This window comes from Symphalangus syndactylus, chromosome 21 (assembly GCF_028878055.3).
Source record: "Symphalangus syndactylus isolate Jambi chromosome 21, NHGRI_mSymSyn1-v2.1_pri, whole genome shotgun sequence".
Taxonomy (NCBI): Eukaryota; Metazoa; Chordata; class Mammalia; order Primates; family Hylobatidae; genus Symphalangus; species Symphalangus syndactylus.
In genome coordinates, this window is record NC_072443.2 from 6,501,620 (window position 1) to 6,515,099 (window position 13,480).

General features: G+C 33.9%; 1 protein-coding gene across 2 annotated transcripts in view; it reads right to left on the minus strand.

Moving 5' to 3' along the window:
* Positions 1–1,324: 1,324 nt before the first annotated feature.
* The window catches only part of CHMP2B (charged multivesicular body protein 2B), a 29,758-nt gene continuing 17,602 nt past the window's right edge, over positions 1,325–13,480 (minus strand). For both annotated transcript variants that reach the window (XM_063630527.1, XM_055259719.2), the window contains 4 exons: positions 11,265–11,459; positions 6,899–7,001; positions 3,318–3,424; positions 1,325–3,116 (listed from right to left, as the gene is read on the minus strand). In XM_063630527.1, coding sequence (XP_063486597.1) covers positions 3,006–3,116; positions 3,318–3,424; positions 6,899–7,001; positions 11,265–11,459 — 516 coding nt within the window. In that variant the 3' untranslated portion in view covers positions 1,325–3,005. The remainder of the gene's footprint in view (positions 3,117–3,317; positions 3,425–6,898; positions 7,002–11,264; positions 11,460–13,480) is intronic.

Here is a 13,480-nt window from a genome sequence, read left to right on the forward strand (position 1 = left end):
AGCAGGCTTCACAATCTTCAGGCTTCCTCTAAGGCAACATCAATCCAATTGACTACTAAAACAACTAAGCTTAGAATGGTTTTGAATCCTCAGCTTCTGCAGAGAGGAAATTGGAAAGTTGATCTGTGTTTCTGAAGTTGCCAAAACCTTTTCATGCACAGTAATGGCATCAAAGGGAAAGTCATCACAGGTCTCTTTTGAGACCACATTAAAACTCCTGTTTTAACAGAGGAGTGTCTAAAATAAGAGTACATATTTCAGTTAGGCCCACAGAGATCAGGTGAGAAGTATGGCAACTAGGATGGTAGGAAATGCACATTTTGGCCGAAAAGAGAGTACCAGATTTTCTCTAAAGGCATTCAAATGCAAAAAGTAAAATATACATCACTGTGCAAGTCAAACAACATAAAGCCCATAGGCTGACAGCTTCCTCTCTCTGGTCCATAGGGTCACAATCTTGAGCCCCTTTCCATTAGCTCTTGCAGTAACCAGATGCTCCCCTCAGAGCACACAGTACAGTGTGTGCGACATAATCATCTGACAGATGGTCGTTTTATGTTTTCTAAGAACAGGTGTTATCATTAGCAGTGACATTTTTGTATTACATTCTACTTCTCTGGTACTCTGAAATTTCCCCCATAAAGAACTTTTTCATTTGGTAACAAAATGTGGCTTTGGGCTGCATCCTTTTCAGTAATAGAGATACTCTTCTATTCTTTCTATGGCAACCTCTTGTTTGATTACAATTGTTAAATATTTATTTTTGTGCCTAAAGAAAAGAAGTTAGAAAAAGCAGGTTAAAAAAAAAAACAGTGTTTTCATTAAGCTCAATCTAGAAGAACCCTTATTTCTTATTCTTTAAGGGCTCAAAAGTAACTGTTTTCTTTTTAGCAAAGGATAGGGTAACATTACAAATTCACAGTGACAGTGATTGTGAAAACTACCACCAGAACACTTTATAAATGTAGCCAAATCAGAATGATCTCTCTGTCTTTTATGTCCGAATTATTTTGTGGTATCCATGTTTGACTGAAATGAAATAAGTCACTGGGACTTACACATTCAAAAATAAAACTTAAAAATGTTTAATCCCTCGGAATACTGGGAAAAAATTAATGTGAAACCACCAATTCTTAGGCTTATTACATTCACAAACATTAGTCTTGTACCAATTATTTCTTAAAAAGATAGTTTTTTTTTAATGTAAGTAGCAGAGTTTATCTGATTGTACTTCTAGGAACATAATAAAGATCATTCTTTTGAAAAATTACCAAATATGCATAAAATTTTTAATTTTAGCAGGAACCAAAAAGAGCAAAAGAGGTAAGAAAAGGACAACAATAATAAATCTTTATTGAGATTTTTTAACAAAATAATTTTTAAAAACAAAAGCTCCCACATGTAAACAAGAACGTAAATAAGTTAGATGGTATTATTATGTACATCCAAGAATCAAAACATGTTCTGGTAAACATTCCATAATCCAGTAAAATGTTTTGACCCATCACTGTTAAGAGAAACTGTGTATTTAATACTATCAATAACGAAACCTAATCTTTGAACGTTATAAAATGGTTTACGGAATATAAACTATACAGTTTAGTTTTTCGTTCCTCTTAGCAATCCGTGGTCACATGTATACTAGTCCTAAGATGTATTTTGTCAGTATTAGCCCAAAATGTCCACCATCCCAAATTAACCAGGTTACACATATCTCCTCCAGTTTTCATGGTAGGGTGTCTTAGAACTCATATGTTACAACAACATTTTTCAAAACTAACCTCATCCTAAATTCTATTCTAACTAGTCTGGCACTCCTTCATTTTCTCTCTCTGTCTACACATTCATTAGATACCATGGCAATTTCACCTTTAAAAATACTGCTAATACATGTTTAGACAGTAATTTCTGGTAAAACTGTAGTTTATTTATCAAAAAAATGTGAATTTTTATTTTAAAAATGTAGGTCAAGCATTGTCATAGTTGTAGTACTTAATTGAGAATAAGGCTTCAATTTAGAAGATTCAGTATACACATTAAACAAAATTAAATGGCTTAAATTATAATTCATATAATTATAATCTTCATTTTTAGATGGCCAAAATATAGTTTTCTTACTATAAAGTGTTATTTATTCATTGTCTATTTTTACTAATTATATTCAATTCACAGTAATGGCATCAAAGGGACAAGTCATCATAGGTCTCTTTTGAGACCAGGAAAACCTGGTCTGTTTTAACAGAGGAGTGTCTAAAATAAGAGTACATATTTCAATTAGGCCCACAGAGATAGAAAAGAGCCAGGATAATCTTTGTATTGAGGCCTTGATTTCAGTTTTAAATGTAATTCTTTTCTGCCAGCTGAAATAATTTAAAGATGTGCACAACAGGTCTGTGCTATTTAAGGCAGGTGCCATGCACATTTTGAAAGGTAATAAACTTACCAACTAGAATGTTCTCCTAATGGAAAAAGAAAAAAGAAAAGCTATGACAGTTTTTGTTTAAGACAGATGTTTAAATAGCACTCTTCTTTTTGACCATTTAAAAATAATTTGGCAGCTGTAACTGCCTATGGTCATAACACGTAATCACTTACAAAAGACAAACAACAGATACAGAATTAACGATACACTTTTAATATTTTTACTACCCTCTTTAAGTTGGTGCCTAGTGGCATTTAACAAGATTTTTATATTCAGTGAAAAAGATTTAGAACATAAACTGACATGAAGGAATATAATTTCTCTGTGCCATGCAAAAGAGAAGTCAACTTTTTACACATCATCACTCCTAAATAGTTCTAATTAAAATCCAAACTGTTCCCATTTCTGCATCATTGTCATTCTTTGGCAAAAGATTCAAAATAGCCATGGGTTAGGAAACAACTGTTCACTCATGGTCTTCATTTTTTTTTGCAAAATACATGTGTTTTGTAAAAGAAATCTGCACTGTGCTTGGTTTATACTACATAATTATAAGTAAGCAAAATATTATGACTTTTTTTGACTAATCTACTCCTAAAGCCTTGAGTTGCCGTTCAATCTCTTCATCTGAGATTGTAGCCTTTGAAGTAGAGGCAGATGGTAAGCCTCCAGCAGCTGATGGAGCTTTGGCCATCTATATTAAACAAAGAAAAAGACAAACGTGCATTAGCAAACATTTGGACTAGGACATACAGGATGTGCTGTAAAGAGGTCTGTTTAATTTACTTTTGAAACAGAAATAAAAAACATGCACCTCATAGTAAAAACAAAACAATTAAGTGACAAAGGTGGTAGGTAGAAACTATTTCCAACTAAGAAAAGATGATGTTCATACCTTTCCAGAAATTTCAATTCCAATTTCATCAAGAACTTGATTCACAATATCCTGGCTTTCTTCTTCATCATCAGAACCGTCAAAGATGTCATCAAGTGTATCATTGACTAGGGGATATGGGAGAAGGAGCAAAGCAGTTACTTTCAAACAAACTTCAGGTTAGACTTACGTATTTACAGTCTAGCCCAACTATTTTGTATATCACAGAAGGCAAATTCAGTGAACTAAAAAAATCCTTCAAAATGTCAGTGAAGTACACTGATAAATACATATTTGAGCCATTAAATCTGGAATAATGTTCATTTCAACAAAAATTATCCTATAGTAAACAAGTCTACTCTGTTTTTTTAAAAATTAATTCTAATAGACAAAAACCACGTGATATTCACAGCTACATGTTTAAGATTTTTAAATATTATTTCACAAATTGTATCCATTAAGCTGGTAGAGGAATAATATGCAAGAATAAATATCCTGTTAATATCTGGAAAACAATTTACTCTTTTTATATCTATAATCGTATTTTTATACCTCTTAAATTTACATTCAAGTATAGGTAGAATATTCTAAAGAAATCTAAGGTTCAATATTTTATTAAGTTTGCCCAAAGAATGATGTCTGATTTAACAGGATTATTACTGCTACAACCTTTTCTACCTCTCTTCCCTCCCCAAAATATTTATTGAAAGCACTCTGTATAGAATGCATGATGTTGAGTTGTGGGGAAGCAATTTTTGATGGATTGAGATTATGTCTTTTTTATCTTTGAAACTGGGCACCTAGTGCCTGAAATGCAATATAAATACGATGGGTGTACAGACGGAGAAAAATAAAGACCTCGGGTAGTTGACACTTGAGTATAAAAGAAAAAAATTAAGAAACAGATTGTGGTAAGAGAAAAGATGAATGATTATAAAGTTTCAGAGAAGGAGATTACATCCAACTTGGAGGAAGTAACATGTGAAGTAATCCAGTAAGGACACATAGGGTTTAACCACACAGAGATATATAAATGGAATGGCCTGGGCAAAGTCACTGTGAGGCAACAGGGATATAAGGAAGAAAGAATAAGTTCTTCAGTTTGGTTGTTATTTAAGGTACATAAATGGAAGATGTCTGGGAGAAAAAAAAAATTAAAGCAGCTAGCCTAAAATTGTTCCTCTCCTGGTATCTGGGGAATGTCCCCAGAAGAAGAAAGACAGGTAACCTAGTCTGATTTCTTTGTAATCATGTTGGTAACTGGGGCTCCTGGCAAACAGGATTAATATTTACTAGCAAGAGAGTCCTTGTCTATGGAAAGCTCTTACCAGGGTGTCCTGGTTTGGGACTGCTATAGTAACAAACCTATAATCTATGGGTTATGAGCCATAAGGTAGGCAGTCATCTAGGGTATAAACTGAAGATGTTTCATAACCTAAATACTTCCTTCTTGTTTTTTATTTAAAATTTGGGGATTTTATTTTGTAGTAAGCAAAAATGAAGGAATTTAATCGATATGCTCAAAGGTAAGCCGCTGGAAAAAAATAATTTAGCAGTATGTTACTCAGATGTAACTTAGTAAAGTAATACAGGAGATGCAAAGTCCAGGTCATGCGGAGTTTATAAGGAGTTTATAAGTATAGGTAAAGTAGTAGTTGCAGAAAAAAAAAATGAATGAATTAGATAGAAGAAAAAGATTAGACAGGTGTAATCAGACTAACAAAGAAGAATGCTTTCAGAAAAAGTGTAATAATGCTCATCAGAGGTATAGTATAAGATTTCCCAACGATCTTGTGTCTTAACTGTGAAGAAGCTTTGGAGCAACATGGCAGAATATAAATCCCAACTTGAAAAAGATATGTTGATTTACACCTTGAATTTATTTTTGGATGAAAATATTGTTAGTGTATTTTACTAGGTTATTAAAGAAATGAGTAACCATCAATAACTACTATTATACTACAGACTAACTTGCTATGTATTAAAATATACTACAGACTAACTTGTAATGTATTAAAATACAAATGAGAACAACTGCAGTAGGTATTATAGATATCTGATTAAGTAAGGGTTATTGATTTTCATTATAGCTTAATGGAAAAGTTAATTTCTCTGGTGAGAACTGCCATCACTGGCATTGGAAACCATATGTTAAAAACTATGATCATTGTATAAATAACAGTTCTCTCAGTCATTAAAAAATCATTGATGTTTCAACAACCTGAAACAACTCATAGTTGTCAAACTAAAGTCCTGACGTAAAAACTACAGAACTTTTGGAGCTGCCAAAGATAAACATGCAGTATTATTACAACTGAGAATAAAAATAGGTATACTGAAATAGAATACTAGAACAATAATGAGTTTATTAACCCTGGTAACTTAATTAGATACTATTTTATACACTAAATATTATTAAATGCTGTTAAACTAAAATACCAGCAGATAAGCAAAGCTAAACTGGTATATAGGGATACATAGTTGTAAAACATTTATTTTTCTATTTTTCATTTTTTATAGTTGTAAAACATTTAGAAAACATACTTTCAAAACAATAATGCCAGTTTCTGACATAATATAAGTAATAATCTAATGTTGATCAGGGTGCTATGAAGGGTCAGTCATTCATTATTGGTGAAATAAAAATTGGTGTAGTCTTTCTGGAAAGAATTGGTAGTACAAACCAAGAGCCTTATAAAAGTTAATATTCTAAGGAGATTTAAGAAATTCAGTCAAAGATAATATTTAAACATATTTTTCAATGGGCGACAGAGCGGGACTCCGTCTCAAAAAAAAAAAAAAAAAAAACATATTTTTCAAAGGATTATCAAACCCATTAAAAATTTTACAACAATCTTATTGACCAACACAAGAATGGTTTGATAAACTAGGGTATACTGATTTTAAATGATATTAAAGCTATTTTTTAAAAAGACTTCAGAGAAGATTTAATGTCAAGGTCATGAGTATACGCTTATGTTATACTATTATGTTTTTAAAAAGCAAGATATTCACAATTGTACATGTAAGGTGATCTCACTTTTGTAGATCAGGATTATGAGAAAAAACAAAATAAACGAGCAACATTAATGGTAAGTACATCTGAGTGCTGTGATTATTTTTATATGCTCTGTCTGTGTATTCTCTGTATTTCCATCATAACATACAATTAGTTTATATTCAAAAAGACAAAAACTAAATATTAGAAGACTCTTGTGAGAGGGAAAAAAAATGAGAAAAAAACCAAACAAAAATAGAGCTCCATTACCTCTACCTCTAATACAGGCAAATCTTCTGTAGTATCAAAGAGCTGACATAACTCTGAAACTGCTTGACTTACATCATGAAGAATTATGTACCTCACAAGTTGGTTTTGGTATACTAATCAATAAAGTAAAACTGCTGAAGCCAATGTGTAATAGAGATGTGGCATAACATATTTTATACCTTTCCCTCAGTTAAATACAAAGAGAATTTTGAGCCTATCATTTTTGGTTTCATCATTTCTGCCTTCGTGAATGAAAATATGAGACTTATAGTAAATAAATGGCTAATTCAAAGATGAGAAAACTATAAATTTCTTTATAACTCATTAAACTTACTCATTTCTTCAGTCATTTCCATTTTCATGTTTTCCTTCTGGAAACTCTGCATTGTTTGTAATGTCTTTTGTGGATCCATCTTCTTGTTAACTGCCTGCATTGTCTTTAAATGTATTTACAAGACTCATGTTACTTCCATAATTATGAAAATTTTACTATGAAATAAGTCAAAAGGGAACACATCAAATATAGATAGGCTTTAAAAAGATAGCCATCCTGCCGTAATCAAACACAGAGTGTTAAATATTCTAGAAAAAAATGAAATAGTCATTTGGAAACCATCTGCTTAACATCTATATAATAAATACCAGTGTGAAAAACCTAATCTGAACAGCAGGCAAGAAATTATGTAATAAAAAACATTATCAGCATAAAATCCTTTGCTATTCAAATAGGAAAATTAAATTTACCTGTTTATGTGGCAAGTAGGTAATGTCAATAAGTTTTTAAATTTAATTTTTATAAAAACTCATTAAAATTTTTAATGTCTAAATTAAAAAAGATTAGAAGATATAGTAGCATATATACTTTATTAACACATTTAAAACCATGGTTTAAAAAAATCTAAAAATGTGAATTTTGAAAAACTATGCGACAACAATTCTCTTACATTATATATTCACAACTCATTTCATTAAGAGATTAATGTTCTCTAGTACCACCAAAATTTATTTACAATCATGTTGCATGTGCTTACATTTTGGTTAATGACCCACAGCCCCAGTGACCCCATAAGATTATAATACTGCATTTTTACTATACCTTTCTTATGTTTAGCTACATTTAGATACACAGATACTTAAACCATTATTACAACTGCCTACAAAATTCAGTACAGTGTAGCCTAGGACCAACAGGCTATATACCATATAGCCTAGATGCGTAGTAGACTATATCACCTACGTTTATGTAAGTATACTCCATAATGTTTGCACAATGACAAAATTGCCTAAGATTAATTTTTCAGAATGTACCCCTATTGTTAAGCCAGACATGACTGCATTTTTATATATATGATGCATAATATATACATGATAAACATATACGTATGCATTATATAGCTAATTCAGTATATTAAAAGAAACCATACAATAGAAAACATGTTGATTTCAAAGATATGAAGCAAACAGTCCTTTCTCTTTTTTTTTTTTTTTGAGACGGATTGTCGCTGTGTGGCCCAGGCTGGAGTGCAGTGGCGCAATCTCGGCTCACTGCAAGCTCCGCCTCCCGGGTTCACGCCATTCTCTTGCCTCAGCCTCTCCGAGTAGCTGGGACTACAGGCGCCTGCCACCGTGCCCGGCTAATTTTTTGTATTTTTAGTAGAGACGGGGTTTCACCGTGGTCTCGATCTCCTGACCTCGTGATCCGCCCGCCTCGGCCTCCCAAAGTGCTGGGATTACAAGCGTGAGCCACCGCGCCTGGCCCAAACAGTCCTTTCTCAACTGCATGCAATGCTGTAGCCAAAGTATTCTTTCCAAATATGACACTGCATTCCCCCATCCCTCCCCACCCCCAATACACCTAACTCTCTAGTGGCTTTCCAGTGCTCTTAAGTGCTAAAAGCCAAATTCCATAATTTGCCTATGAGAACTAACATGGATTAAACTTTGCACTATTGCCCTCTAGACACACATCTTTTATTCTTTAAATGTGCTATGTTTTCTCCTGCCACTTGAGGCCAGGAGTTTGAGACTAGCCTAGCCAACATGGTGAAAACCCATCTCTACTAAATACACAAAAATTAGCAAGGCATGGTAGCTCATGCCTGCAATACCAGCTACTCAGGAGGCTGTGGCAGGAGAATCACTTGAACCTGGCAGGCAGGGGTTGCAGTGAGCCGAGATCACACCATTGCACTCCAGCCTGGGCAACAGAGCGAGACTGTCTCAAAAATCAGACAATCAAAAAGAATAAGGTAACTGAGAAACAAAATGTATACTGAAACGTTCTCTCTCTCTTTTTTTTTGAGACAGAGTCTCTCTCTGTCACCCAGGCTGGAGCGCAACAGCATGATCTCGGCTTATTGCAACCTCTGCCTCTCAGGTTTCTGCAATTCTCCTGCCTCAGCCTCCCAAGTAGCTGGGATTACAGGTGCCCACCACCACGCCCAGCTAATTTTTATATTTTTAGTAGCAGTGGTGTTCTGCCATGTTGGCCAGACTGGTCTTGAACTCCTGGCCTCAAGCGATCTGCCCGCCTTGACCTCCAAAAGTGCTGAGATTACAGGCATGAGCCACCATGCCCGGCTTAAGGCTTGAAACTTTCTCTTTTTAAAGATTATAATGTGTCACTGTACTTTTTGTACTTCACAAAATGGATGCATTCTACTCTTCATTTGCACAAATGTATTGAGTACATATAAAATTTTCTTACATGTATATAATGCACAGTGATCAAGTCACAGTGTTTAGGGTGTCCACCACCCAAGTACAATATAATTTTGTTAACTATAATCACCCTACTCTGCTATCAAAGATTGAATTTATTCCTTCTAACTGTATGTTTGCACAGCATTCTACTTTCATGTGCTCTGCTGTCTAAAATGAAATTACAGTTAATATTCCTTATTTGTGGATTCCATATTTGAGAATTTACCTACTCATTAAAATTTATTTGTAACCTCAAATGAATACCTGCAGTGTTTTAATGCTCATCTGTGGACATTTACAAAGCAGCAAAACATTTGAGTCACCCAACAGGCACATTTCCAGCTGAGGTCAAACAAGGCGATGTTCTGCCTTCTTACTGCAAATTAAGTGTCCTTTCTATAGTTTATTTGGTGTCACATTTTTCTCACTTTTGTGCTTTTTGTTGATGATTTCACTGATAAAAAATGATCCCTAAGCATTGTATTAACATGCTGCCCAGTGTTCCTAAGTGAAAGAAGGAAATGATGTGCTTTATGGAGAAAATACATGTTAGGTAAGCTTTGTTCTGGAATGAGGTATAGTCCCATTAGTCGTGAGCTCAATATGAGCAAATCAACTATATATTAAAGACGGCATCTTTAAACAGAAACACAAGGTTAGTTAGGTACAGATTAGGCGATGAAAAAATGTTGTGGGCAAAGGCTCACAGAAATATAACTCAGTATTTCCCCTGGGAGCAATGGTTCAATATGCACTATTTCAGTGTTCCCGACTTCATGGGACATAACTACTACGAATAACATAAATTGCCTGTGTATACCATTTCCCTAACATAAAGCTTCTGCTTTCCTCTGAAGCTATTTTTTTCTTTTGCACTTCATATTCATAATCCCTCTTCTGTACATCTAACATCTAATGATATTCTTAAAATCTTTGTCTTATGCAATGTCTTTTAGATCACCTTGCTCAAAGGTCTGTGCAGTTCATAAAGCTTAGCATGGCTGATATATAGTGGGTAGGTTCCTAGAGACGTATCTTAAGCCCCCAATTGAACTATAAAATTTGTGAAAGCAGAGCTTCTGTCTTAGCCTCTTTTGATGACTAACAGTATCAAGGAGCACTTTATTTATTAAATGACTGAAAGACTCAGAGTCCTTTAAACTCTACAGTAAAAACACTGATTACAGATACAGAAAAATGTGTTTGTGTGTGTACGCAGTAAGTTAAACATAAGTTCTAGACAAACATTCTGATAAATCTTTCTTACTATTCATGTGACCTTCTCACACATTCATAAAAATGAATCAAGAGGAAATTATCACTCAAAAGTAGTCAGAACATATAATGAAATAAGAAGGTCAAAAATCTTCTGACAATTCGAGGAGAAAAAAGCAAATACTTTTAAAAGTCAATTTTATAAAATTAGAAGCTACATGTGATCTTTAGAAAATGGGATTGTTGGCTGGGTGCGGTGGCTCACGTCTGTAACCCCAGCACTTTGGGAGGCTGAGGCAGGCGAATCATCTGAGGTCAGGAGTTCAAGACCAGCCTGGCCAGCATGTGAAACCTCATCTCTACTAAAAATATAAAAATTAGCCAGGTGTGGAGGTGCATGCCTGTAATCCCAACTACTCAGGAGGCTGAGGCAGTGAATCACCTGAACCCAGGAGGCGGAGGTTGCAGTGAGCTGAAATCTTGCCACTGCACTCCAGCCTGTGTGACAGAGCAAGACCCCATCTCAAAAAAAAAAAAAAAAAAAAAAAAGAAAAGAAAAGAAAAAAGAAAACGGCTTGTCCTCAAACAAGAAATTTTGTATTAAAACATATCAATAAAGAATCTAGAAGTAATTACCTGGATTATCTAGTAATTCTACTAAAAATTACACACATTTTGTACCACATATACACCAGGAGGTGCTTTTAAATCTGCTTTCAATATTGATATTTAAATATCGTTGATAAAATTATAAATCTATGAATATAAAAGCTCCTACTTACTTTTGCTGTGGTAGACATTGCTCCAGCCATCTTCATTTGGGAATTCATCACTTTTGTTTGTGTAGACATAGAAGTAACTTTTGAACTTACAGCAAAAGTTCTCGTCTTCTGTTTCCGTAGATGCACAAGTTGTTTGGCTAAAACTTTGCAAGCTTCCTTATTACCAATCTTGGCCATTTTCTTAATTTCTAATTCCTAAGAGAAGAAACAAACAAAAGAAAATAAAATCATTGAGGGGTAGTCCTCAATAATTTATTTCAGAAGAACAGATCTAACACACATAACAGGCCCTTTATCCCCGATCATGAAGAGGGGAAGAAGCTATTATAAAGTCATAGAGCAAAAGAGTAATCTAAGAAGGCAATTTAGTCTACATGTTTACATGGAAAGAACTAGTATCTTCGTCCATGAATACAAAGCAAGTCTACAAAACAGTGCACATGTAGAGCCCAGAAGAAAATTTAAAAAAAAAAAAGACTATCCAAAAGAAGGTAAGAGAAAAGGAACAAACATACAAGCAAAGAGTTGGTGGGACAGAGCAATAAAGGGCAAGGTGATAGATCTAAAACTAATAATATAGATAATTACATTAAATAAAATAGTCCATTTTATACCTCAGTTGTAAGACAGACTGTCGGATTAGATAAGAAAGCAAACCCAACTATATGCTATCTCAAGACACCAACTTATACAAAAACAAAGTCAAGTAAAAGGACAGAAAAATATATGCTATCCACGTACTTATCAAAACCTGCCAATCTAGAGTGGCTGTATTAATAGAGATGAAATAAACTTGAGAACAAGGAATACTACCAGAAATAAAAAGGGGTATTTCATAATGATATAAGGGAATCAATACATAAAGATACCAGGACAATCTTAAATGTGTATGTACCTAATAAAAGTGCTTCAAAATATATAAAACACAATGGACAGAGCTGAAAGGAGAAATAGACAAATGCACAATTAGCATGAGAAATATCAACAACTCCACTCTTAAGCATAAAGTCTAATTGTTACAAGTAGATAGAAAATCTGCAGTGATACAGAAGGCTTAAAAAACACTATCACCAATTTGACCTAACTGACATTTGTAGGAAACTCCAACACTGAAAGCAGAATATACATTCTTTACAAGTGTCACTAAACAATCACCAAAGTATTCCATATTCTACATCAGAAAACAGGGCTCAATAAATTTTAAAGGACTGGAATCACACAAAGTATGCTAACTACAATGAAACTCAAAATTCGTAAGAAAAATATGAAAAGAAAATCAGAAATAAGCAGAAGTTTAAAAATAATAGTTCTAAATAAGTCATGGGTTAAAGAAAAAAAGCACAGAGAAAATAATATTTTGAACTTAAGTGAAAATGCAACATAAAAATTTGTGAGTTGCAGTTAAAACTGCTCTTAGAAGAGTTTATAGCACTGAAGTTTGTATTTGAAAAAAACTGAATACTTCATAAGCTTCAACATAACATAGAAAAAAGAAGTACAAATGAAACACAAAGTAAAGAAATAAGATAAACAAAAAAATTAATATATAAACTAGGAAAGAAAAATCTATGGCTCATGCCTGTAATCCCAACACTTTGGGAGGCCGAGGCAGGCAGATAATGAGGTCAAGAGATCGAGACCATCCTGGCCAACATGTTGAAACCCCATCTCTATTAAAAATACAAAAATTAGCTGGGCGTGGTGGCACACACCTGTAGTCCCAGCTACTTGGGAGGCTGAGGCAGAAGAATTGCTTGAACCAGGAGGCAGAGGCTGCAGTGAGCTGAGATCACGCCACTGCACTCCAGCCTAGTGACAGAGCAAGACTCCATCTCAAAAACAAACAAACAAACAAAAAAACACAAAGAAAAATCCATACAGAAAATCAATGAAACCAAAAATCAAAAGCTATTTTCTTTTTTTAAATAAGAGATCAATCAAATTGATAAACCACTAGCCAGGCTGATGATGAAAACAACTGAGAAAGAGACAGAGAGAGAGAGAACCCAGTTACAAATACTGAGAATGCAAAGAAGGGCATCACTTCCTATCCTAAAGATGTTAAAGGATAGTAAGGGAATATTATAAACAACGTATCAGTATATTTTAAAATTTAGTAGAAATGGACAAGTTACTTGACAGACTAAAGCCACCAAAGCTCATTCAATAAGACAGATAACCTAATCCACTGTATATCTATTTAAAAAAAATTTGTA